The sequence below is a fragment of the Onychostoma macrolepis genome, chromosome 25 (assembly GCF_012432095.1).
Source record: "Onychostoma macrolepis isolate SWU-2019 chromosome 25, ASM1243209v1, whole genome shotgun sequence".
Lineage (NCBI taxonomy): Eukaryota > Metazoa > Chordata > Actinopteri > Cypriniformes > Cyprinidae > Onychostoma > Onychostoma macrolepis.
In genome coordinates, this window is record NC_081179.1 from 881,709 (window position 1) to 908,851 (window position 27,143).

Here is a 27,143-nt window from a genome sequence, read left to right on the forward strand (position 1 = left end):
GGTGTGTTGCTGTGTTAAGAGTTTAGAAAAAAAGTACTTTAAGTATTGGTAAATGCTTGTCAGCAATTGAAAAAAAAAAACTGTAAAGAGATTACCGCAAGTGATTATATAACTGACATGCTGTAATATATATATATACACACACACACATATATACAGTATATATACATATACACATACATATATACATATACACAGTGGTGTGAAAAAGTTTTTGTCCCCTTCCTGTTTTTTATTTTTTGCATATTTATCCCACTTCAATGATTCAGATCAACAAACTAATTTTAATATTACACAAAGATAACCCTGTTTGCTCTTTAAGCATGCTTCACTTTGTCAGACAGGTTCTATTTAAGTGATTTCTTGATTCAGCAGGTCTGGCAGTAATCAGGCCTGGGTTTGGCTCGTGAAATTTAACTCAGCTTTCTAAAATAATGTGGTTAATCACAGTTCTTTCATGATTTAATAGGAGGGGGCAATTATTTTTTCACGTAGGGCCAGGTAGGTTTGGACAGCTTTTTTCCCTTAATAAATAAAATCATCATTTAAAAACTGCATTTTGTATTTACTTGCATTATATTTGTGTAATATTGCAATTTGTTTGATGATCTGAATCTTTTAAGTTTGATACATATACAAATATGCAAAAAAAATAAATAAATAAATAAAAAGGAAGGGGGCAAAAAGATTTTCACAGCACTGTAAATAAAGGATATTATATACATGGATATTATATGTAACACAAATACAAAGTAGTATGGCTTTGAAAAGCTTGCGATCCCAGTTTACGTAAGACGGAGCAGAGCTTAAAAATGAAGAATACCCAGGCCTTTAAGGTACTGCAAGTCAAGTAGATGCGTGCATTAGCGCAGCAGCATCAATGCCCTCATGATCAGACGAAACAAAAAACAAGCAAGCAAGCCCAGGCCAGCCCAGAGAGAAAAAAGTGGTGCAAAATTAATGTAACGCATTACTTTCCATAACAAGTAACTAAGTAATGCAATTAGTTACTTTTTAGAGAGTAACACAATATTGTAATGCATTACTTTTAAAAGTAACTTTCCCCAACACTGATCCTCACATACTGCTGCATATGCCACACTGTTGCTTCATCAATAAAACTACGGCTGAACTGTTTGTTTTTATTATTTTCTCCATCACACTGTCTTTCTCATGTTTGTGTATGCAGTGTCTTGGTTGTGGCACCTACAGTGAAAGGGCAGACTCTTCTAATCTCTGTGTACAATGTATATTATGCTCAGCGAGGACTGGAAGAGTCTGAGTTCTGCTGGCAGTGTGACAGAGAATGGAAAGGACACCGTCCACGTGCTGACTGGTGTGACGATGATAATTGTACCCAAACTGAACTAGATATCCTGAGATACTGTCCAATGATCACACTGAAAAAAAGTTGAAAACATTCAATGTCCATCATTTTATGTCTGTCCAAATTGTCAGGTGTTGATTCAGCACACTGGAGAGAAGTGTAAAATTGTGACATGCTGCAGTTGTGAAAAATAATTCTGCTTTTTCTATCTAAAGCCAGCAAATGACTGTTTAGCAACTAAAAAGTTTTTTTTGGCTTGTATTGATGGTGTTGCTCCAAGGCAGGCATAACGGAATATAGATTTCGAGCTTAAAGCACAATAAAATATATGAACAACAGTACAATATCATAAAAGGCAAAACAACAGAGCTTCAATTTTATTAAATACAACTGTTTATTAAAAATCAGCTGATATTGTGAAACTTCAGTCTGTTATTCTGTTTTTGCTTTACTGGTGTTTTCATGTCAGATTTGGAGTTTGTGCACAGTTCTGTTTCACCATGACTCTTTGACTCTGAGGTCCTCAGCTGGACTCAACAGAACTCTACAAAACAAAGTTTCTGTTTGACTGCAAGTGTTATTATTCAAAACAACTGAAGTGTATAATAAACACAATACATTTTTATTTTATCTCTGTATTATTATTTTGACCTTTTAATTTACAACCTCTTTAAATGATTATTTATTCTGTAAATTAATGAAACATTAATGTCTTAAACATTTGCAATTCAACTGAAAATGTATTATTGCATCTTGTTGGATATGCAAGGGCAAAACTGGTTATTGAAAAATCTCAAATCAACATAATAAATACTACATCTTTAATTAGCAAAAACACTTTTGTCAAGAAACACCATTCAATTAAAAAAAAAAAAAAAGCAAAAAAAAAAAGTGATGTGAGACGATGATGCCAAAGAAATGTAAATAGGCTGATTTTGCCTATTTTCACTGGCAAGGTCGATAGGCTCCATATGGCTAAATAAACAAATATGCAAAACAATTGTGGCTAAAAAAATCCTTTAGATCTTCAGATACCATTATTTCAAAAACACTTACCTATTTTTCAAATAATTTTGGAAATATATTTAAAAATATTTTGGGAATGCTTTGCAGTTAAAATGAATCACTTATTTTAATGTCAGTACAATGTTTTAACCCATTGGTCTCAAGTTCAATTCCTGGGGCCTGTTCCATAAAACAAGTTTACCAAATAAACCAGGCTTATATCAGTAATTCTGACTTGATTTGGTTTCTGAAAGCAAAATTACCATAGCTCAAGCTCAGTCACTGTGGCAACTTATGCTGGCAAACTAACCTGGGGTGCGTTTCCCGAACAACGACATAACTCGCTGATTAACCACCATAGTACGATGCATTGTTTTGGAAATGAACTAGCTAGTCACGACTGTTTCCCGAACATGGTCGCATCTCCGTCGTTTGATCCACATTGGTTCAGCAACATAGGACCATTGTTAAGACGTCACACGCATGTGTTGGAGGAATAACTTCTGCTATTTAACTGATTAGAGCTCTCTAAAATGCTGCTGTATTGAGCATGGCACCTACTGACTAATTTACTATTTTTTGTTCCCTGTCATTGTGCTTTATTTGATGTTTGATTAATCGCAGGTTCCCTCATATGTCATACTCCGGGGTTTTCTTAGGCATTTATGCACATGCGCACTTTTAAAAAATGGTGATTACAAAGGACGCGCAAAAATACATAATTAAAATGCATTTTATATTTAGATAGAATGGAAGATACAGATAGTATTGCATGTTAGCTTGCTTGTTGTGCCCAAGAGCATATTATTTAAGCCCGTATATATTATTAACAAGAAACTATGCTTCTAACCACAGGTCGAGAGCTGCAGTTCCAACCACGTAAGTTTGTGACGCTGATTGCGAAGTTCGTTTGAACCATGGTTTCGGGAAACACCGAATCGTTGAACTATGCTGATAACGACGGAACTTGCGACCATAGTTGGCTAACGATGCTTTTGGGAAACGCACCCCTGGTCAGGAGCAGGCTAACTGTCCGGCTAAGCTGAGCTCCTCTAACACTGACCAATAGGAACGCACATACAATTAGTTGACTTTATCATTAGTCCAAAAATAAAAGTATACAGAAAATACACCTTAAATAATCAAATAAATAAAAAATAGGCTACAACCAACTGTATTTAATGTATTGTGCCCAAAATAGGCTAATGACATTTTAACATAGTTGCTACTTGTGCGTTTAGTTGATCAGAAGTTTCTAGCCATGCAGCCATTTATGACCATTTATGACAGCTGCACCTTTTATGGTTATTAGAACATTAAAACATTGCAATCTAAAATGGCTCTTTAAAGCATTAAAAACACTAAATCAAAAGTTAAAATCACTGAATTAAAAAATAAAATAAATAATAGACATCAGACTACATTTTAACTGATAAGAGGAACACACATTTAACTCATTTGAGCTAGTATGGCTGTATTAGCCAGCTTACATTTGATTGATCTGACATCTGTTTGTTGGAATAGGAATACACTCACTGTCAAAAGAAGAAACTTTTCTTCAAACTAAGAACAAAAATAGTGACAGGTAATGTTCTTCACCTGTGGCTGTTTAGATTAATTTATTTTGATGAATTTATAAGAGTAGTCTGAGCAGTTTAAGTCAGTTAAATGAGAAAGGTATGGATATGGTTCTATTCTGTTTTGTGAGATGATAATGCATACATATTATGAAAGATCAGTTTCACAGGTAAAGTAAATATGCAGACAGAACATGAAAAACAAGACAATTTCCTAGTACATTTTTTCACTGAAGGAAAATGTTTGAAAACACCTGTTTTAAAACTCTGTCGCATGTGTAAACATTGACTTTCAGATCATTCAAGAAGTTTTCAGCTCCATTTAACATGTGGATGATTAAAAAAAAGAATGTGTGTGTGCATATAAAACTTTAGACAGTGATATTCAGATCTCTACTAACACTGAGAATCATCAAACATGACAAGGTTAATGAGTAGACCAACGTTTCCTATTACCATGTATGAATATTGAGAATTGTAGTAATAAAATGAATACATGAATATAATGATATAAAACATATTCATATATATATATATATATATATACCTCTCTATCTATATATCATGCACATCACTTTCATATAGATTCATTTTGTGTTTCTCTGTTTGAAGGAGTTACATAACTTTGACTATTAGCTGATAACCATATAGTTTGCTATTATGTTGAGTGTTGTATTTTCTCATGTTCATTCAGGATTGTTTCTCAGACCGGGGGCCTGTTTCATAAATCAAGATTATCAAGATTAAACCAGGTTTATTTCAGTTAGTCTGACTTACTGTCAGTTGATTTGATTCAAAATAAGTCAGACTCACTGAAATAAGCCTGGTTTATTTGGTAAACTTGTTTTATGAAACAGGCCCCTGATGTGTTTTATCTGATGTCACGTGACCATGTGTGTGTTTTTATTCTGAGCAACAGCTCCATCTGCTGGTCATTCATGAGTTCAACATCATATTGAGCGCTGATCATGTGTTTCTGATGATTTCATTTGTTAAACCGCACACAGGTGATACAGGTGAGTGTGTTTACACCAGCTAATCATCATTACTCATGAGCAAACTGATGGACTGAGTTTACAGTCAAATCAGACTGATTTAAATCATTCAGCTGGGAAACAAATGTCATGTACAAGGGTCTTGAAATAGTTTGTCCTCATTTGGCTCCTCAAGTGTTCACTTAACCTTAAATCTAGGTTAAGAAATTTGACTCGGCCTTTAATTTTATTATTATTATCAGCTTTTATAATTGTTTTAAAAGACTGCTAAACATATGAATACGAGGATTGTTTTTACATCTAAAACACAAAATGTGTAAAATGGTGACAGACTTCAATCCTTTGAGCTCTGATCCATCACAATGTTGAATTTCTTCAGTTTATGCTATTATTCAGTATATAAAAATGATTGACATTTTGTTATCTTTTGAAGTTTATCTTGATACACACAAAATAAAAAAGTACACAGATATTTAACACAAGTTCAAATGTCACATCTTAAAGCAAAAATCCAAAATCTTTAAAAGTTCACGTTTCACACCTTGATGTAATCACACTGAATTTTTCATATATAATCTCAATCAATGATTTAATGGCAGTCTCGCTCTCAACTTGTGACCTTAAGACATCGGGAATCATGTTTATTACTTATAGAGGGAGAAAATGTGCTCACCAAACAACTAATTATTATCTATAAAATCACTGTGAAATGATCTGAGTTTCAAATGAATGACCGGCCAGTGATGCACGAATCACTCAATCCTTGATTCCCCTTCATCAGCCTCAGATCCTCTGATCGTTGTGACTGAATCTGCTGTTCTTCTGAGTTCATCAGAGCTAACATCTGATCAGGAGAGAGTCTGAGTCCAGATTTCAGCTGTGTTTTTATTTCCTGGATTAAATCTCGTTCATCCAGCTCTTTCAGAGCATCAAACAGGAGACGGCGTTTGTCTGTATTTTCTACAGAAGACTTCATGATCAGTGTTTTGATGTGTTTAACTGCCTCTTGACTGGATGAAGAGCTTCTTCTCTGTTTCAGGAGGTCTTTTAAAGCTCTCTGACTGGACTCCAGCGACAAACCCAGTAAAAAGCAGAAGAAGAGATCCATCTGTCTTTCTAAAGTGTTTTCATCACTTTCTGGTGTTCATAGCAGTCTGTGAAGCACCGCTCTCCGTAGTCAAGCTTCAGACTGGACAGATCTCTGAGCTGGAGCTTATTATTCACATTAATGACTTCAGTCACATATAAAGCTGCCAGAAACTCCTGTGTTCTGTGATTCACAAAACAGAGTAATTTACGCTTGCTTTTGTCTTCAGTCTTCTTTATGATTGATGAGCGTATCAGATCACTTTCATCTCTAATGCCACATTTCTTTAAGTGTTCATAACAGAAGAGAGAGTTTCTGTTCTCCAGCAGATGAAACGCTATTCTCCCCAGAGCTACGATGCTCTCTCTTCTCTCTCGCATCAGTTCAGTCTGAGCTAACAGGAGTCTGCTGTACATCTGAGTGAGAGTCTTGGGGAAATCATCACTGTCTGTTCTGAACATCTTCTCAGGAATCGCTGCGATGATTCTGCAGTAATCTGGTAAATAACACATGCTGCTGATGCGGGGTGACGTCTGGATGTGACGGATGACTTTATCACTCATTCTCTGATCACTGATGCTCTTTCTGAAATATTCCTCCTTCTGCTGATCATTAAAGCCCTGGATCTCTGTCACACGATCAATGAATCCATCAGGAATCTGATTGGCTGCCGCTGGTCTGCTGGTGATCCAGATCTGAGCGTTAGGAAGCAGATTTCTCATGATCAGGTTTGTCAGTAGATCAGAGACTGAGGCTGGATCATGTATATCAGTAATCTTCTTTGTGTTTTGGAAATCCAGAGGAAGATTAAACTCATTGAGTCCATCAAAGACCAGCATGATTCTGTCAGAGTCAGGTTTCAGATCTTCAGTGTTTTCAAAGCATTGCTGCAGAAGCTCCATGAAGCTGCACTTCTTCAGCGTCTCTCTGATAATGCTCAGCTTCTGAAAAGGTATTGGAAATATATAATCGATATGAGTGTTTGATTTCTCTTCAGCCCAGTCCAGGATGAACTTCTGCACAGTCACGGTTTTTCCAGTTCCAGCATCTCCCTTCATCAACACGCTCCTGATATGCTGGCCTTCAAACATGTTTCTGCGCATGATCTGTCTGTCATCACTGATGTGAGAATCAGGGTCCTCGGTGACGTGCTGTTCAATGAAGACATCATTCAGTTTTTGTCTTTCTCCAGAATATATTTCTTCATTCAGATACTGAAACTCCTCCTTCAGTCTCAGTTTGAACATCTTTGTTGAGGACACTGATTCTATTGAGACAAACACAATTCAATAACTTTCACTTGCTTTTCTGTTACATGTGTATCATTAACATTTCATTTACATATATAATGAGTATGCATTAAGGATTTTTCTAGTATTTAGGGAACATACTGTAAAACACAAACTCTCATTGAACTAGATGGACATTTCTAAACTACAAGAGTTTGAATAAATGACTGGAACAGTAATAAGACAAATATGTTTGTGTTTTCATAAAGTGGATGAATATAAGAAATAAGATTCAATAATTAATTTAGACTCTCTACAGATGAACAAAACCTCAGTTCACATGTATTAACATAAATCACATGTTATTGGTTACCTGCGGAGCGACTCTGTCTGCTGCTCTCTGGACTGATCATGGATTTCTGCTACAATAAACAATATAATCAAACAGACACAGAAACTCCACTATGAGAGACTAAATGGCAATCAAATATCTTATTTTAAGGTTAAATCCAGGAGTAGGCTTTAAATTATCATTATTAAAACACAGCTCTCTAAAAACACATGCTGTACAATACCTTGTTAGTGGTATGATCTTGTTCATGATTCCTTGACTGTGGGCAGCTCTTTCTACAAGTAAATATAATTTCTGTAATGATGAATCCAGCAGTATGTGTAGCTCTTAAGTCACATTAGTATTTATAATGACAAAATATACTACTTGTTATCCATGAATACATATGATACATGATACATACATACATACATACATACATATACATATATATATATATAGCATACACAGCACTTTCATATAGACACATTTTGTGTTTCTCTGTTTGAAGGAGCTACATAACTTTGACTATTAGCTGATAACCTTATAGTTTGCTATTATGTTGACTATTTTGTTAAAATTCCTTTTCAGTTTTTAAATGCTTCACATATACAATGAGGTCACACCTCAGTTTTGATATTTTCTAAAGGCACCAGCAAAAAGAAACATGAAAGCAACATTTGTAACACTTCCAATGAGAAGGGAAACATCACCCAACTTTCCTGATCCCTCATGTTTATTTCTTGCCGCCTCAATATCTCTTCGCTGATCTGCATCTGGTCTATAAATTCTCACATATTCACCCTTTCAAAATGTACCTGTGTATTTTAAGCCTTTCACAAAAGCTTCATAAAACTTGATGAACATAAATAGCAAATTATGGAAGCATGCCTAATTTGGTGAAACAGGGCTGTCTTCAGGATGTTTACACATATAACTGTAAAATATAACAGGACTCTCCCACCTTATGCCTTTACTTGCATGTGTGTGTGGTCTCCATGCAGGATCACTGGTCTTCTCATCTGGTCTTGTAGAAGATTCTTCTGTTTCAAATGGGCACAAGAAGATAAAAACGTTTTTTTTTTTTTTTGTCTTGTTTTTCTTTTTTTTTTTTAAATGTGTTCATGGGATATAAAATATAAAAAAGTTTAAGTATTATTTGATTGGCATGCAATGCAATGCAATTGAATGCATGTTAATGTTTGTCTTTAACAGTGCACAGGTGGTCAGAGATATTTCTGTTTAGGAATGGTTTCATTATTGAACAATTCTACATTAAAAACTATGGTTTAAAGTTGCTATTATAAGAAGCTATTTTGGAAATAATAGGATATGCATTAAAATGATTTTTGAGCCACATACAGTAAAGGGTAGTGCATCCCTTATTTTTTTAAGGGCAGTGCATCCCTTATCCCTTATTGCATGTGTCTCATACCCCTTTTGCGTCCCACCATTCTCACCTATTCCAGAGTCACTGACTGAAGTGTTGCTCGTGTGCTTTTGAGAGTCCGTTGCTCTGGTGTTAGTCATCCAGTCATGTATAAATTGCCTGTTTTGGTCATCAGGTGATCTCCTCCAAGAACCTGGAAATGCATGTTTTGTGAGCTTTGCAGTTGGTTTCGAAACTAGAGATAGACACAGAAGACAGTTTGGCCAATATTCTTAACCAATTATCACTTTTTCTATGTAGTGTCATTGTTTTTAATATTTGATCTGCAAATAAACAGACTTCATTTACTCACCCTCATGTCATTAAAACCTGTATGACTTACTTTCTTCTTTGAAATACAAAGATATTTAGAAAAATGCCTCAGTGTTATTTGGAAATAACACTCATAATAGCGTTCATATCATGCAATGAATGTCAATGTCCAATGTTATTGATTTCCAATGCTCTTCAAATATTTTCTATATTCCACAGAAGAAAGTAAGTAATACAGGTTTGGAACAATGAGTAAAATATTATTTTTGGTTTGGTTTAAGCTCTATTGACATAGGACTTGTCGCACTGAACTTGTCTGTGCAAAGTTACATCTAATATCATGCAAAGCCTTAACATGCAGATAAATGGTGGTGTTTTGACATGTGCAAAGACATTGGAAAGGGACATGACATACATGACATATGTTTACAATGAATGAGTAAGCCACTGAAATTATGTCTGCAACATAAGTTTATTGATCTAGAACTGTAATCTCACCCTCAAAATGACATTTTTTAGGAAAAATAGGCACATACACTGAGAAGATTCAGAAACTGCTGGAGACGAACGACCCTCAGTGCTGGTAAAGATAGTCGAGTGACCGTCTCCTTCAAAGTTAATGCCTGCAACACACAAATACATCTATCTTTGTAAATACATCTCACTTTTCTCACAGGCATGTTCTGTTTTGGTTTGTTTTCTGCCTGTTTCCATTTGCCTGCCTAAGTTCCTTAGTTATGGTGTGTTCCAGGTAGGGTTGGGTACCGAAACCCGGTACCAATAAGGCACCGGTACCTATGTAACTGGTATGTACTAGAACCGAATCAGAACAGAGATTTCGGTGCCATGCCTGAGCGATCGATTGAAATATTTGTCCTTTGTTTCTCCAAAACGAACGTAAGAAGCATCATCACCGGCACCGCACGTGAAATTGTAATTTCCTGACTGAGAAAATGCACGTGAACTCACGGAAAGCTCTAATAATACAAGTCCAACAAATCTTTGTAGTAACGCGAGCGTGCTGTTTTCACATTCCGACTTAAAAACTCGAGAAATGAGAGCATCCGAGGAGCGCGTGAATGCAGTAATTACTCTTGCTCTGACGGCAGCAGGTAGCCCTCCATTAACTAGCTAAGCTAAACATTCTTAAATTAAAATGCCAAAAGCTAAAATGATCTTGTATTCACGTTTTTAAACCTGTTGTCCAACAAAAGAGAACATTATAACCTTTTTAGTCCACAACACCAGTTAAATGCTTCCTTTTGTGATCTGATGTAGCTTCTTGTCACAGAATGAGGCAGAAAATATGTTCCATAAGCTACTAATACATCGATTGGCAATGAATTATAAATATACTTAATTATGAAAATACCTGAGATGGCTTGAATAACACAGATAAACTATATATTGTCGTAGTCGAGTGTTTATTGTATTTGTTTTATCAATCAAAACGTTTATATCTTGTTTACCTCCGTTACATCCATAGCAATGCATTTGTCCATATTGGGGATCTCCTGGAGCTTCATGAGTTCTGCTACTTCTGTGACTGGATATGTGGTTTTTTTGTGCGAGTGCGCCCTCTGGCATCCAGTATGAATAAAAAAGACATCGTGTGTTTAGTTCTAATGGCCAATCCAATTATTAATTGGTAATTTTTATTTTTTATTATTTTTAAGTATCGGTTCAGGCACCGTTTAGGCACCGGTACCGTTTTAAAAGTATCGATTTGGCACCGGTATCGAAAAAAAAAACAAACGATACCCAACCCTAGTTCCAGGCATCTCCTCCTAATTCGGATTGTTCCCACCTCCTACTTGAAAATAACATCTGGAATGCCGCTCCAAGTCGGACATCCGGCAGATCAATCAACCTCGACTTCAGCGAGATGCGTCATTTGACGGAATTTCCAAGGTGTCTGCAACCAACGAGTATAGTGTGGAGCTGATTTATGTGAAACTTTTATGTGTTTTGCTGCACAAATTGTTCGAATGTGCAATATACAATAAATATACTATAAGAGTTATTTGTGTATCAGCGAATGCCTGTTTTCACTTTTTTGCTTGTTCAATAACTTCTAATCTAGACAGACAGCTATATTGTGCTAACGTCTTTAACGTTACATAGTTAACGAATGACAATAAATCGATTTTGGGAGAGCCTGAACCTTTTTGAACTGCTTTAATTTTTTTAAAATTAAGATTTTGATATGATGGACAGAACACCAAATGTTTTTGTTGAGTCATAGCGTCATCTTTCGGTGTGATTGACAGGAACACACTGAGGTCGGAGGTGGGACATTTCAACTCGGATATTCCCACCTCCTACTTACATTAGTCTTGAACACACTATTAGTCTCCTTGGTTGTTAATTAATCCTACACATGTGTTTCTGTTCTCCCTGATTACTGAGTTTGTATTCAAGCTCTGTGTTTTCATTTGTTCCTTTGTCCGTTCTTGTAATTGCTATGCGGTTGTGCTTCTCTCCGTTGGTCTCCTGTTTATTGTGTGGATTTGTCATTAAAGGCTTTTTTTGGAATCTTTTTCATCGTGCGCTTCACTACTGCCACTACATGTTACAGCTTTAAGTTCACTTCCAAGCTTAAATTAACCATGTTTAACAACTACTTATAGGTAGGAAATATATGACTCACCAGTACTGATACCGCTCCTTCCCTAAAAGAACCATTTGATACAAATTAACATGTTGCAAATATCCAAGATAAGGTACACATTCTCAACTGATTTTTGTTGAAAGATCATCATACCTCTGTGAAAACTTTAGTGACGTCACTGTATACGGTGTAGTTGAGTTTCCCCAGCGCTGCACATCTGATCTCATACTCAGTCTCTGCTCTCAGATTAATCAGAGTAACTGTGTGTTGATCCTTCATCACAGGTTTAGATGACCAGACTGAGTCCTGCTTCGGTTTATACAGTAATCTGAGCTCCACTGTATCAGGACACGCTGGAGGAACCTTCAGAACCACAGTGTTTTCTGTGACCTCTTCAGTGACTGGACAGACTGGTTTAGATGGAGGAATAAAGCAAACAGCTTCATCACATTCACTTTCATACAGCAGAATACAGGAACCTGGATTATTCTCCATTTCTCTCGAGGACACAATGAATTTGGCTGGTTTACGATCTTTTGAATCGATCAGGTTCTTAAATGTCTTCAAGTTGCTCTTCATGGTCTTTTGGATCTCAGGACTGAGCCAAGACTTTTGCTTTGTATCAAGACAGTACTCATCATATTTTCCTTTTGCTGAAGGACTCAAATAGGCCTTTTGTTGAAGCAGCAGCACGTCTGTCCAGTCCAATGATGTGAATGTGAAACAGACCAGATTTCCAACTTCGAGATCCATCAAGACAGCATCTAGGTTGACTTCCACCTGTGCCTTAGCATCTTTCAGCTGTCTGAGGACTGGTTTAATGATGTCAGACTCTCTTTCTCTCTCTTTCAGCCATTCTGCCAGGTCATTTACACTGAAAGGAGATTCCTCATGTTCATTCAATGCTGTTTCCTTAATCACGTCTCCACGGATGTTTGGCAGCAGAGAGCCGAGTCTCTTCATGAGCCTCAGTTTGTACTTATAGCAGTTTTGCTTCATTTGCAGAATTCTTTTATAAAATACAGTAAAAGTTGAAGCAGGTGAGTCTTTCAGAAGATCACTGCATCTCATCTCAGCTGTGTTTAGACTCTCAATCACCGATTCAGTTTCTTGGATTAGATTGATGGCGATGTCCTTCTGAAGTTTTGAAGCTCTAGAGTGAAGTTTGTCCAGAGGATAAAGCCAAACTCTCACAGGAACCGCCAGCTCTTTGTTTTCTCCCAGCAGTTTTGGAAGATCAGTGAAAACCTTCAGTGCATCTTCAAAAGAGGTTGGGTTAAACTGTAACTGGAAATCACCATAAAACGTGCATGTGAATTTCTGGACTGCATTCTTCTGGGCGTCACTCATCTTCAGACTGACGTTCGCATCTCCTGAAATGTATTTGAGTTTCTCAAGGGCCACTTTTGCTTCTCCTTCTACTTTGTTTATTTCCTCATCTGCTGACACTTCTCTGTCAAACACGAAGCAGGCGTCTGCTCCATACAGCACTGCTGTCACCACGTGTGTCGCTGCATCATTATCAAACACATCCTGATGAACTATATTTTCAGGTGCCAAGTGGTTCATGGTCAGTTCTTCAAACCTGCTGGTTGAGTGATAATGCAGAGTCAGTCTCTGCTGTCTGAAAGACTTCTTGGTGTCATTGAGATATTTGGCTGCTCCTGTCACATTGACCAGTCCACCTAAAAGACTGAGTTTCAGAGATCCGTCGATGTCCAGTAAGCTGGACTTCTCCTCAATGGAGTCTGAAGCCGTGACTTTGAAATCAGTGTTAATTTGGGGACGGGTTCGTAAACTCTGCTGGAGCTTTTCTGGATCCCACAGCGTGATTCCTGCAATAGGAAAAAGTGTTTAAAGGGATAGTTCATCCAACAATGAAAATTATGTCATTAATTACCCACCCTCTTGTCATTCCAAACCCCTAAGACCTTAGTTAGTCTTCCGAACACAATTTAAGATATTTTAGATGAAATCTGAGCACTTTCTGATCTTCCATAGACAGCAAGGGTCCTACCACGTTCAAGGCCCAGAAAGGTACCAAAAACCCTGCATCCCAATGTTCATACTATCCATCCTAAATAGTATGTGAGATTAGAATAAGTGTGTCCCAAAGCATAGGATGTTGAAACGAGTATGCCAAAGATTTCCGTATGGCCTACTAATTCCGGTAGAAATTCGAAGTGCAGAACAATGCACAACAATAATGGCTAATATTGCCCTGAACTAATTGCACGCGGGAGGCAGGAACTTTGAGATGATGCAAACATGGCGGCCTGAAGCGGTAGCGAAATATCAAGCATATTAGCAGCAGCAATTACGCATCAACATTTCTTCAGCTGAAGCAAACACAGTCTAGACTAGAGCATGCAATCGCTAAGAGGACACGCCGATAGTAACTCAAAGCATGCGCTTATTAATACTAATGCCTCTATACTATTATAGATATTGTTATATTAATGACAGTTATCAATGACTAATTTGTGATATTAGGTGGGTGCTGGGGTCTTATCTATCAGTTTGCAATGCATATTCTTGTTAACACTTGTGAATATTACAAATAGTGCACGTCTGATTAGAGTTAGTCTGGTCGGCGTGGTAGCCCAGGCACACACATAGATAGTAATACATGCGGTTCACATGGCTCTTCGGAGCAGCAGCTGTACATATGTCTTGGCGATAGATCTGCTCTAGGGGGGTGTCTTGTCTATCCTGCTTGTAATTGTGTTGTCCATTCTGTGTCTCTTGCTTTGTTGGGGGGCTATTCATATATGTTATATGTGCAGCAGCAGTTTTTCTTACAGCAGCTTGTTTTGGATGTATTACCACTAGCAAGTCTCAGTACTTGTTCTGCCACAGCAGCAGCAGCAGCAGCAGCAGCAGCAGCAGATCTAATCCATAAAGACCAGATACATTAACATTGCCATGTACATTACCATGCCAATCCCTCCGAGAGTTGTCATGATAGAACTATTTTTTATAAGTACCATGTCCAGAAACAGCATAGTCGCCGATCACGTGGGTGCTCTGGGGCTCGAGCACCCATGGAAAAACGCTAGATATGCGCCATTAATTTAAACCAATCAAAAGTGCTTTTGAAATTCAAGAGCCTCTCTGCCTCACAAATTATTCATTGGATTTTAAACAATGGTTGTTAAAGGTTATCATTTGCTCATGGTGAGCTGAATGTAAATATAAATAAATAAATAAATGAAAGGTTCCCTGTGGTTCTCTGACCCACTCAGAGCAGGATTCTAACCGAAGATTACAGCATGGGAGGCGGGCACACTAACGTGAATGCTAAAGACAACAGCCTGTCACCAGCACACCTCTTTTGAGATCAGGGGAGTGAGGTTTACACACACAACTCTTTACTAGCTTGCTTCCGTTACAAAGGCGTAAGTTTTGTTGCTTAAGTTTTATACAAATTTCTTGTCGTCAATGCCAAGTGATGCCTACAGAACTGGAGAGCGTGTGCTGCATCATCTGGGAAATAGCCATGCCACAGCTGGCAAGTTTGGAATATTCAGTCGATGAGACGACATCTGTCACGCTGTCTAACTGAGGATCCCGGCTCACATCAGCAGTGCCTCACGCATGCATCGTGGTGCTCTCGTGAAGGCGCCTCCAAAACTGACGTGTGAGAGAAGAACATTTTTAATAAATTTGCTATATTTGTTTTCTTTGCGGACAAAAAGTATTCTCATAACTTCATAAAATTGCATTTGAACCACTGATGTCACATGGACTACATTGTTGATGTTTTTGGTACCTTTCTGGGCCTTGAACGTGGTAGGACCCTTGCTGTCTACGGAGGATCAGAAAGCTCTCAGATTTCATCCAAAACATCTTAATTTGTGTTCTGAAGATTAATGAAGGTCTTAGGGGTTTGGAACGACATGAGGGTAAGTAATTTCATTTTAATTTTTGGGTGAACTATACTTTTAATTCAGTGTAATCAATATTTATGTGTATAAGAAGTTTGAATGATTCCACTTTAGATCAATTCACACATAAAGTTATGAAACAATAACCAGATCCAGTGAAATGAGCATCAGTGACTGCAATGAAGTTAAGACGCGATGACAAAGATTTGAATAAAAATTGCAATAAACAATCCTTTTCCAGATCTCCATGTATGTATGTGAAATTTGGACACTCAAGAAGTTGGAAACAAGGCCACAAACAAGACAATCCTAGAATGCGTCAAAAGTATATACCGTATTGACCCGAATATAAGACGATGTTTTTTTCTTGGAAATACCTATGAATTTGGAAATACCAAATTCAGTTGTTTCAATATTTTGCCAACATTTTCATTATGAAAGGTTTTGATTTTTCATGCTTCAGGAGTCTGAAAACGTTGATGAGACCTGGTCTGAGATGAAGTGCTGCAGTAATGTTGTGGTACCTGGTATGAGAGCATCTTTCCTGCAGTCGTACAGCATCCCCAGCTGGAAGGGTCTCCCTAGAGCTGCTGTTTCAATCACTCCTGCTGCAGCCATACTGAACACACCACACACCACTTACTCATCTCACACACTGCTTTAGTGGTGCTTTTCAGACTACAACGGCTAAACGGGATTTACTCAAAAATAAGAAAATTAAATCATTATCAGCCTGATTGATTATATCCTGTTCTAAAACACATTTAGTGAATCCTGCTTGGGTTTGAAAGTCAACATTTGGAGGTTTCATAGACAGGCCTGTTTTATGCTATACATCTACAGAAAGTTGTTCTTATATAAGTTATGCCATAAAAATTTCCCACTTGTCTGTTGCCAGAAAGAACCCAATAACCTATTGTGGAGCAACAAGACTTCAGTTTTAGCACAGTTCAGATCTTTTATTATAAGTAATATATCTGTCGCACCTTTAATATTTTTCTGTGTCGTGTAGATGAAGAACTTCTCATCAGGAATCTGTCAGGTTAGAAACAGAGCCAGAGCCCTTTAGCTGCATTTACCACACGTTTACTTCTTTTGAAAGATATCACATAAGTTATCATATTATTCAGTTTGACATTCATCACATTATTATTAGAAAAATGAGAAGAATTTGCTAAATGAAGGCATCTCATTACCGTTTGTGAAGCTGTATCAGGATTGATTCACACCGCTGGAAATCCTGGAGTTCATTAATCAACACACACTTGAGTTTAATGACATTCTGCACATTCAAGAGGAAAGTAAATAATCCGTCTTCGAGCTGTTTCCGTGTGTTTTCTCCTCTCGTGTCTGTTTTACCTCCGCTTTCACTTTTTTTTCGTTAATGTGCGTCTGAGCTTCGCGAGTGTCCCATCACACACGTTTGCCGTAGTGACGCGGCTTTTGCTTTATTTTTTTGCAAACGAATTATATTATTTAATATAACTTGATATGTGCAAACTCTTTTTTTTTTTTAGGACTGTTCTTTGTAAGAATACATCCATTATTTTTTCCCTGTTCTTTTACGTTTTTACAAGTTCTGCAATAAATAAATAATAATAATAGCCTAATAAAATAAAATAAAAACTCGATTTTTTTAATGTATTTTGTTCTGTTGTTGCATATCTGTTCAACAAATTGTTATATCATCATGTTTTCATATGTAAATTTGAGGACTATTTTTGGTCATTGATTGTAATATGAATGGCAAAAAGTACGTGTCAAAAATACAGTAGGTGTTAAATACACAGATGTTAGAGATGTTTACATGTAGACACCAGAATCACTTCATTCTGAACGTGATAGTCAATGTTATTGCATTGGACTAAAACCTACATTGACTTTGCTGTCTGATTTTTTGTACTTTTTCTGGATTGTTTCCCCCAACATTGTTTTCCATGTCCATACATTATTAAATTCTTTGATACATTTGATACATAAGACACTCTAGGGCTGTTACCAAGAAAATGAAATCAGTATCAACACAATCCGTGCTTGCAATGCAGAAGTGACATAGAAGATGCATCCGAAGTGGCATTAGATGCATTTACACAGACTGTTTAATGCAGATCAGGGGTGGCATGAATGCACTTAAAGCAATTGCTTGTAATGCAATGTTATGGCACTGATGTTTTAAATATAACGTCATTGCCGATACAGAGCAAAAACACTGTGTTCAAAAATATGTTAGTCACTAAATATTAACTTTTTAACCTGAATGCTATGAAATTAAAAATCACATTTGATAACTGATAATCAACATTCTTCTTCCTCTGATATTGCTTAACTGTACTGTGTGTAATGAATATTGTAACAACTGGTGGTTGTTCAACAGAACGTGGGGATGTCTGGAGCTAAACTAGGCTACTAGACTGTTACTGAGCTAACTGCTAGCGGGGTGCTAGCATCTATGTGGCACAACTTTTACACTTGGCTGACGGAGTCCATGCTGCTCTCTCTCTTTTACTTCATCAACCTTCATGTCATGGAGAAAGAGCTCCTTCATTCAAAGCCCCCAAGCTATGGACTGTGTTTCCTTCTACCATCAGAAATGCTTCAACTTTGGGACACTTTTTAAAAAGCTGGTTAAGATGCATTGAATTAAAGTTGTTTTCAATTAACTGTTGTTTTGTTCTTGTTGTTTTTGTTTTAATTGTCATGCACTGGGTTTAAGAAAAGCACATTACAAATAAAATGCATTGTTATTATATGCTGTTGAAAACACCAGCATATACTGGTTAGGTATGTTTCGAAGCACGGCTGCTGGTTTGAACTGGTCCTTGGCTGATCATGAGCAGGAGCTAGTTGCTTAGGACCAGTTAAGGACCAGCTTAAACCAGCTCAAACCAGCAGCCATGTTCCGAAACATACCTAATCAGCAAATGCTGACATTTTCAACATGGAAGAACCAAATCAGCCCTTTGCTGAAGACACGGTGCCATATTTCCATTAACAACCCTCCTGAACACATGATGATTCGCCAGATTTTATCATCTGTGACTGAAATGATTGAGACGAGAAAGCAGCTCACGTCTTTCTTCTTCATCTTTCTCTCTGTTAGATTCACAGTCCAGCTGAAGATCTGGAGGAGATGTTCCCGGAGGAGAGCGACTGGAGCAAGAAGAGCGCGAAAGAGGCAGCGACCAAAGCAGATCTGATGAGCTGGAAAGAAAAGGGTCGCTGCTGGAGAAGAAGAGAGAAGGACTGAAAGAGTCCAAATGGTCAGCGGCACTTGTAGATTTCTATAGGAGCCGCTTCACTTACGACACATTACGACTTGTTCAAAGTCTGGAGAATATTTGGTAGTGAATACAGTGAAGTTTGACTGAAATGAGTTCTGCAGATGCAGCTATCCATTAAAGAGAAAAGCCATTGCTTTAACTTTTACATTTGTTCAATCTCTTTTCTGTTTGAGCTTGCTGACAAATATTGTATATGCTACCATTGACTAACACTGGGGATTCATTTACAATAACTAACAATTCAGTTTAATATAGATACAGTTTAATATGTGGTATGTGTTCCCATCTATGGATTTAATATTTAAACAAATAAAAGATTTTATATAATTTTGTAGAATTACCCAATAAGAAACCATTTTCTAGCAGTGTGAAAATTAATTTGTTCTGGAGACAGCTGAATGTTTTGGGCTTACTGTAGATATGATATTACACTGCACCTACAGTATCTACATGACTCTGTATTGTGAAGAGCCAGTGTCGAGCTCCAGCACACTTCTGACAGTTTTCATAGAGGCTTTTCTGAATCATAGCTGTCACTTTATAATGGTTTGTGGCATTTTCATGCTACATAACAATGCTATGAAACGTCAATTAGTGATGGCACATACCCCTGCAGGTTTAATATTATTAAAATTAGTTATGACCACCAATCTATATTGTGTCTATCTTTTATAAATCCAAGCGACACAGTGAAAATATCAAATACTGGCGCAAATAATTAGGATAATTAAAATGTATACATTTGAAATTCAATTGCAACCAGTGAATATGCCTTCTGATATTGAGAGGAAACCAAGTAAATCATGCATAATACAGTGGTGTGTATCATATGAACATCCAATAACAAATCTGCACTATTTATTATAGGCTGTAGTAAGAGGCAAATACTTTTAGTTGTATTCTGATAAACTACACCAGCATAGTCAAAAAACAGTAATATAAGTTGCAAAGCAAGTTTTTTTTTTTTTCTGAACATTAAAAGAAAAACTATTTTTTTGATCAATACAGTACACCAGTTCCAAACTTAATCTTACAAAGTATATAATCAATGTGAGCTTTAAAAGAAAGTTCAGGATCCAGCCATAAACCCAGATATTTGATCCAATCTGTGCAAGTGCCACCATTACACGTTATTTTTATATTATTATATTTTAATTTAAACATAAGCTTTGTACCAGAGACCATGGTATGAGATTTACCTTTGTTAAATAGTCAAATCTGATAAAGTCATGCAAACTGAACATCAGAAGAAGTTACAGTGGTGTTTGAGAGTTGCTGTGTGACTCAGCTGAGATCGATGAATACAATACACTTTCATAAGGTAAGTAGACCACATGGTGAATTATAAATCATAGCAGTAACTCATTAACTCATTTCACTAGATTTCCATCTTTTTAGTTTTGTTGTTCTCCGTTATCTATCCTTTAATAGAATATGTACCCTGTGGTTAAAAAATACCTAGGCCTATAATATAATAGACTACCAATGTATTATTTTCAAAAGTGTATCTTCTTGCTAATTCACTCCCAAACATAAGATTGTCGTTTAGCATAATAGGTCATACATACCATAAAATGGTTTCAAAATACTTACAGTATGTATATATATATATATATATATATATATATATACATATATACATATACATACATATACATACATACATATATACGTAATTTTCCAGGTTGTTAGCCCTTAATTCCCCAAACTTAGCATATTATTCCCTTACACCTACACAGAGGTACTGTATAGGTACACTATAATTACAAAAACTTTACGCGGTGAAATCTGTTTACTTACGCTGTAAATTACGGGCTATAATCTAAAGCGTTACTGACAAGTTTCATTAAAATAGGCTAAATTAATCAAAATAATGGAAAAATGGGATATTGCTCAAGTTTATATGCTGCACTGAATTAAAAAAAAAAAGGAGATTTTTCCATTTAAAAAAATTAATTAAAAAAACCATTCAGAAGACAGCAAAAATAGCAATTTTTCATATCTCCTGACCATAACCTGAGGCTACTGTACATACAGTGTTTTGGCACAGCGACACGCTGTGATTTGTCTTAAACTTGCAGAGATCCAGCCTCAAGTCCAGTTTAGGCACGCTCTTTGTCAGAAAACACTTGCACATTATTTTAGAACAGCTGGGTTTATTAACGTCAAGTCACCTTTATTTATAAAGCACTTTTTACAGTACAGATTGTTTCAAAGCAGCTTTACAGTGGTATCAGGAATTATGCATTGTTAATGTCAATTTTGTCATTGTTCAGCAGTAATTTGGTTAATTTCATCTATACGGTAGCTCTGGAGAAAACAATGATGTCATTGACCTGCTCATTTCAGGTCTCCTATAATAGTGTTAATGCAGTCAGATCAATAATATAACTGAATATAAGGTGGCCGAGAGAGCTCAACGCGCTGCAAATGAGAAAAAAAAGAAAAAACAACACCTGAAAATTAAGAAAACCATCAATTTGATAACACACGTGCTGCAAATACTCACAACACAACCAAAAACAGAAACGTGCTGCAAAAAGAGAAGCAAAAAAGAGAAGTAAAATAACAATGTAATAATTCAGGTGAATAATTCAAGTCAAACAACAGAAAGTACTACATACTCATGAATGTGTTCAGAATGATTGGAATCACATTCTGCAAAGCTCCTATCCTAACGGAAACAGTAGGTAACCACTGAAAGCGTTGTGATTAAGACCATTATCCTGAATCCTGGTGTTAGCCCAAAGTCTCACATAGACAACATCTCCAACCTCCAGGATCAACACAACTCCTTTTGAGGAGTTTAACACACCCTGAGCCTGATTAGCATGTGCTACAACCATCTTCTGTCCATTCTTCATAATGGTGACAGTTGATGGATACGACTGACCAAAACTAAAGACAGCGAATTTCAGTGGGGCTGTGAAAATACCTAAATCAAACAAAAAGAGATAAAGAATCAGCTGCTTGCTGTATGATAGGTTCTTTAGCTCAGTGTAACAGTTTTGAAACACAACAGATCATTTCATTCTCTTACTCATGTTACACAGTTGCAGAGAGATTTGAACAAAGCAGAAAAAATCTCATTATAACTGAGATTTGTGGCTCTATTTCATTAATAATTACCTGTAATTGGGCTGTAGGCGTTCCCTATGTTTGTGAAGACGTTCCTGTAGATTATTGTGATATCTGTGGTAAAAGGACCAATATCTCCATGGCTAGATTGCAGCAGTCCAGATGAAAAAGCTATCTCTCTGTCTGTAATTGAAAAACATAAGCAATATTGTGATTTATTACTGTATTACACTGAGAATATTTTAACAATTCAAACACACATTCACCTCTAAATTCCTTTTCAACTCCTCCACTTGACTCTGAGTAAGAGCTGAAATTTCTGTGAAGGAATAATCATTGTGTTAAATGATTATCATTATGATTATCATAATAGATAGATAACACAGTTTACACAGAATACACTCAATTGTACACTAACTCTCAGACTGCATCAGTGCAGCTGGTAATGCGCTCCCTGTCTCTTATATTGTGTGATATATTACTGTTTTACACCGAGACATAGTTCAAACACACATTCACCTCTAAATTCCTTTTCAACTCCTCCACTTGACTCTGAGTAAGAGCTGAAATTTCTGTGAAGGAATAATCATTGTGTTAAATGATGTTTATAATGCTTATGTTAATAGACAGATAACACGGTATACACTCAGTTTTACACTATGCAGTGTATCACACATGGATCATTGATAAAAGAGTGGATGTTCTGGTAAGATACCATCAGCTTTCTTGTTCAGCTCTTCTCTCAGTCGTGTCTCTAAATCTCTGATGTTGGCTTTCTGCTCTGTGACGGTGGCGGTCAGTTCTCTCAGTGCCGCGTGGATGTCAGGGAAGCACAGATAGCAGCATTGTTGGCTGTCAGTCAAAGCTTCAGCTCTCAGAGAGTCTGTTTGAGGTGGATTCTGTCTTCTGTCCTCTTGACTGATCTCATTCTCAACACGTCCTCCATCTACCTGCTGCTGTACCACAAACACAAAGCTTTCCAACAATAGCAGTGCACATAATAAACCCTTCATTCTTCACAGATGTTTGCGTCCAGCTCTTGCTCTGCCAGCCCCACAGCCTCTTGTGGTCTTTTATAGTGTCCTGATTTACTGCTTTTTGTCCTTGATTTTTTTATTGCTTCAGATAAAAAGTAATTCCGGTAAATCGTTACTCATATTTAAAGTGATGTTCCTGGTTCAGTAGATGTTTAGCTCTCAGAAACTCAAACAAACAAACACTTGTAATTGTAAATGTACACAGGCAAAATCAGCAGTTGATATTTACATAACGATAAAGCCTTATGGCAATACTACTGAAATTGTGCATATAAATAAGTTGACATTTGTTTCTGTGGTGACTGATATCATGACATACATGTTGCTGATGGGGTTTCACTTGTTGAATCCACAAATTCCTTTGGATATTATTCCCCACACGCAACATACTCTATCAGCAGTGCATAGCTGAGATTTTCCAGAGAATTTCCTTCTTTATTTTTTCCTTTATCTCTCTAATGGTGGTTTTCTGAAAAGCGTCATAAATAGTCGCCATGGGTTTTTCTTTGTGAGTATATGAATCCTACATGTAGCGGATCTGGAAGCCATTCTGACTCTTGAACTGATTGTCTAACATGTGTGGTACCTGCCAAGCAGTACCTTCTTTTTTTTGGTCTGACTACGCCACTCCCTGATGATAGGCAGGAGGAACCACAAATCTTTCTCTGAATACAGTGTGGCTAACTCAGTTTTTCCCCACACAGGGACAGTCAACAAGAGGCAGATATATAAATGTATCACCAAAATTTATTACACAACAAAATGTAAAAGGTTAAGAACGGATCTTAAAAATACTGCAATAAATGACTGGTGGAGTTTTCCCTCAATCTAGAAAGGTCGGATCAGCCAAAGCAAAACCCCTGTTCAGGAGGCCCCTGGGGAGACAGAAACAGGAGACAGCAACCCCACACCAGTCGAAGCATGCAACACAGCAAGCACTACACACTTAATATCTTTAGGTACCACTACACAATATCACACCGTGTCGTAGCTACAAGTACACACCAATACAGTGTCTCTCCCAGTGTGGTTCCCCGACGAAAAGGGGCAAAGCATCAGTGTGGATCCGGCCTTGTACAGGGATAGCCTACGCAGAGAACATAGTTAAGGAGGTGAACCACCAGCAGTAATGGCCACAATTAGTCAAGAAAACAATACACAATAATACTATGAATGCGGCACATGAGTGGTAAGCCCAAGGGCAAAATCACAGATAACCAAACAAATAATCAAACAAAACAAACAACAGAAAACAATTAAGAAAAATATATTAATCACAGAAAAACAGTGGCTGGCCTGGTCCCCTTTCAATAGAAACCAAACATGTTAGTTGCCAACCTCATTAAACAGCATAGCATAGCCAACTCAACCATAACTAGAAAATATAGGCCTACTTTTCAATATGCTCAACTGTCCCACAGCACATTGACACAGCACAAAAAAAAAAAAAAAAGGTAAATGTTCCGTTGCCACAGACAGAGAAAAGCATTAAAACATGTCCCAATGCAGGTATAAAACATCCAATGGAAGGTATACATAGAGGCATTTACCAGTGCAGCCCAGCAGCTCGGGTCACACTGGAGATGATCGCATAAATGTTAACCCTCCATGCAGAAGCCTGTGTCCTCCGTGAAGAGTAGACAAGTGCTTCTAGAATTACCCTAATAAAAAATGAAATAAGTATTAAAAGGAAATGGCAGTGATTAAACATGCTCTACCATGACAAATCATACCTGCATGAAAAGGGAGCCCAACTCACACAACAGTGCCTAGCATCAACACAAAAGAGAGTCTGACTTGCAGCCAGCAAACACTTATAACTTCCTGATTAGTCATGTGACCTCCCAGAACATCATGTGATCCCAGGTATTGGGTGAATGTGATACAGCTGTGTTATGTGTCTGCCTGTGTAGATCCCCACACTCACTCCTCCCAAAAGGTGTCGTCGCCCCCGACGATCAAATCTCAACCCCAAGGAATGCAGCAGCCCCTACCATCCCCACATTGGCACTGGATACTGTGGACCTTGGCAGATTGTAAGGATTCTGGTGTCTTCCAGCCGTTGCCCGACTGGTGCGTCTAAGGACTGGTGATTTACCTTGAAGTTGGGGGTTCCCCTCCTCATCATCATCGTCCCAACCCTCATCCTCTTCAACTGGTGCTTCGGACAATTCGTTGGGAGCCGTTGGTGACAGATCTGGAGTGACAACCGTGGTTGGAATAGGTCTTACATCTTCTATCCAGGTAAGGACATCCTCGTTGTTGTCTGTCAAGTTACCTTCTGGGCAGGTAGATTTTGTGAATGGCTGGGGGACCTTTGGTACTGATGGTATAGTCTCTAGCTGTGATGCTCTAATCTCTGTTCTATGGACATTACCAGTTCCATCAGCCAACGTTACTGTGTACGGCCCACCAGGGTCAGTCGGTGCCCTGACAACTTTGTACAGTGCTGGTGACCAGACATCCTGAATCTTGCGGCGACCTTGGCAACGGTGATCTTTTAAGTAGACCAATTGACCCTCTGTAAAACCCTTATCACACACCTGTTGGTTATGGTTTCGCTGCCGGTAATCTGCTGCCTCCATGTTCTTGCGGGCCAGTTCACGGGTTACCTGAAGCTGTTCCTGATGCTGTAAGACCCATTCATCCCAACAGCTTGTTTCCTCGATGTCAGTAACCCCCAAGAGGAAATCCATGGGGAGTCGAGGTGACACGCCAAACATCAAAGAATAAGGGGAATGACCAGTAGAGCGGTGGGTAGAGGTGTTGTATGCCCACACCAACTGGGAAATGTACTTTGGCCACGCCCTTTTCTTTTCCGTGGTGAGTGATCGGAGGAGGTCATGAAGGGTCCGGTTAAACCTCTCGCATTGACCATTCCCTTGGGGATGGTATGCTGTTGTTCTAGACTTTTCAATCCCATATAGCTGACACAACTGTGCGATGAGTGCACTCTCAAAGTTTCTCCCTTGGTCGGAATGTATCCGTTGAGGCACTCCAAAGCGATGGAAGCAACAGTCAACTAAGACCTTCGCCACTGTGCTGGCACTTTGGTCTTTAGTTGGGATTGCCTGTGTGTACTTTGAGAAAACATCTGTCATGACCAGGACATTTTCCCTGCCATCTGTTGCAGACTCAAGCAGAGTAAAGTCTATAGCAAGTACCTCCAATGGCTGACTGGCCAGCAGAACCCCCTGGTAAGTCTTTACTCTAGGCTGGACGGCTTTAGACAGCACACAGCGTTGGCAGTTCTGACAGTACTTCTCAATTTCCGCTCCGATCCCTGGCCAGTAACACCGTTACCTCACCAGGTCAGTAGTCCGCCGTACTCCCTGATGTCCATGTTGATCATGGAGACCCCGGAGAAGCTCCTGGTGGAGGCACTGGGGCAGGAGTAACTGGGTGTATGGCTCTTCATAAGGGGCAATTGTCTTCCGGTACAGCAGCCCGTCCTTCTCCAGGATACGATCCCACTGCCGGAGGAGATGCTGTACACCCTTGGTAAGTTTAGCCCGCTGTTCCTTGCTAGGAGGCCTTCCTAGTCTCCAAAGAGACAGAAAGTCTTTCAAAACAGGGTCCACCCCCTGCAGCGCTGCTAGTTCAGTATTGGATCGACTTGGAAGGACTCCAGTTTGATGAGACATGGCTCCCCCAACTCTGTCAGGGATGAGCAGCTGGCAAGATCCAACTCTCAGCTGGTCAGTCTCCAGGACTGTGGTCTCTGCTTGAGTGCTATATTGGCGAGAAAGAGAGTCAGCATTTGCATTATTTTTACCTGGTCGGTAATGTACGGTGAAGTCGAAAGCTGCCAACTGGGCAACCCATCTTTGTTCAGTGGCCCCCAGCTTCAGGGTCTGAAAATGACTCAAAGGGTTATTGTCCGTATAAACGGCACATTTGCTGCCAAATAAATACTCTCTGAATTTTTCTGAGACTGCCCATTTTAGTGCCAAGAACTCCAGCTTCATGGAGCTGTAATTCTCCATGTTACGCTCC

At 38.2% G+C, this 27,143-nt stretch overlaps 2 protein-coding genes across 4 annotated transcripts in view; both read right to left on the bottom strand.

Annotated features, from left to right (window-relative positions):
- LOC131534707 (verrucotoxin subunit beta-like) overlaps window positions 1–16,999 on the bottom strand; it is a 41,404-nt gene extending 24,405 nt beyond the window's left edge. The window contains exons 1-3 of the mRNA XM_058767737.1: window positions 16,948–16,999; window positions 16,738–16,786; window positions 16,276–16,370 (exon numbers count right to left, since the gene is read on the bottom strand). Coding sequence (XP_058623720.1) covers window positions 16,276–16,369 — 94 coding nt within the window. The 5' untranslated portion in view covers window position 16,370; window positions 16,738–16,786; window positions 16,948–16,999. The remainder of the gene's footprint in view (window positions 1–16,275; window positions 16,371–16,737; window positions 16,787–16,947) is intronic.
- Window positions 4,726–10,782, bottom strand: LOC131534708 (protein NLRC3-like). 3 transcript variants are annotated; one of them, XM_058767739.1, is made up of 7 exons: window positions 10,723–10,782; window positions 9,790–9,876; window positions 9,012–9,134; window positions 8,516–8,594; window positions 7,796–7,847; window positions 7,594–7,642; window positions 4,726–7,258 (listed from the first exon to the last, which is right to left on the bottom strand). In XM_058767739.1, the coding sequence occupies exons 1-7, from the start codon at window positions 10,745–10,747 to the stop codon at window positions 6,021–6,023; spliced, it is 1,653 nt and encodes a 550-aa protein (XP_058623722.1). In that variant the 5' UTR covers window positions 10,748–10,782; the 3' UTR covers window positions 4,726–6,020. The 3 variants fall into 3 exon arrangements, with proteins under 3 accessions (XP_058623722.1, XP_058623721.1, XP_058623723.1); XM_058767738.1 differs by having other exon boundaries at window positions 9,012–9,176; XM_058767740.1 differs by having other exon boundaries at window positions 10,626–10,732.
- Window positions 17,000–27,143: the final 10,144 nt, after the last annotated feature.

Coding starts and splice junctions, on each gene's coding strand:
- LOC131534708 (XM_058767738.1), bottom strand. CDS start 10,747: ATGCATTGCTATGGATGTAACGGAG. Junction 8,595..9,011: donor AGTCAGTGACTCTGGAATAG/GTGAGAATGGTG, acceptor CATTTGAAACAG/AAGAATCTTCTACAAGACCA. Junction 7,259..7,593: donor CAGACAGAGTCGCTCCGCAG/GTAACCAATAAC, acceptor TTGTCTCAATAG/AATCAGTGTCCTCAACAAAG.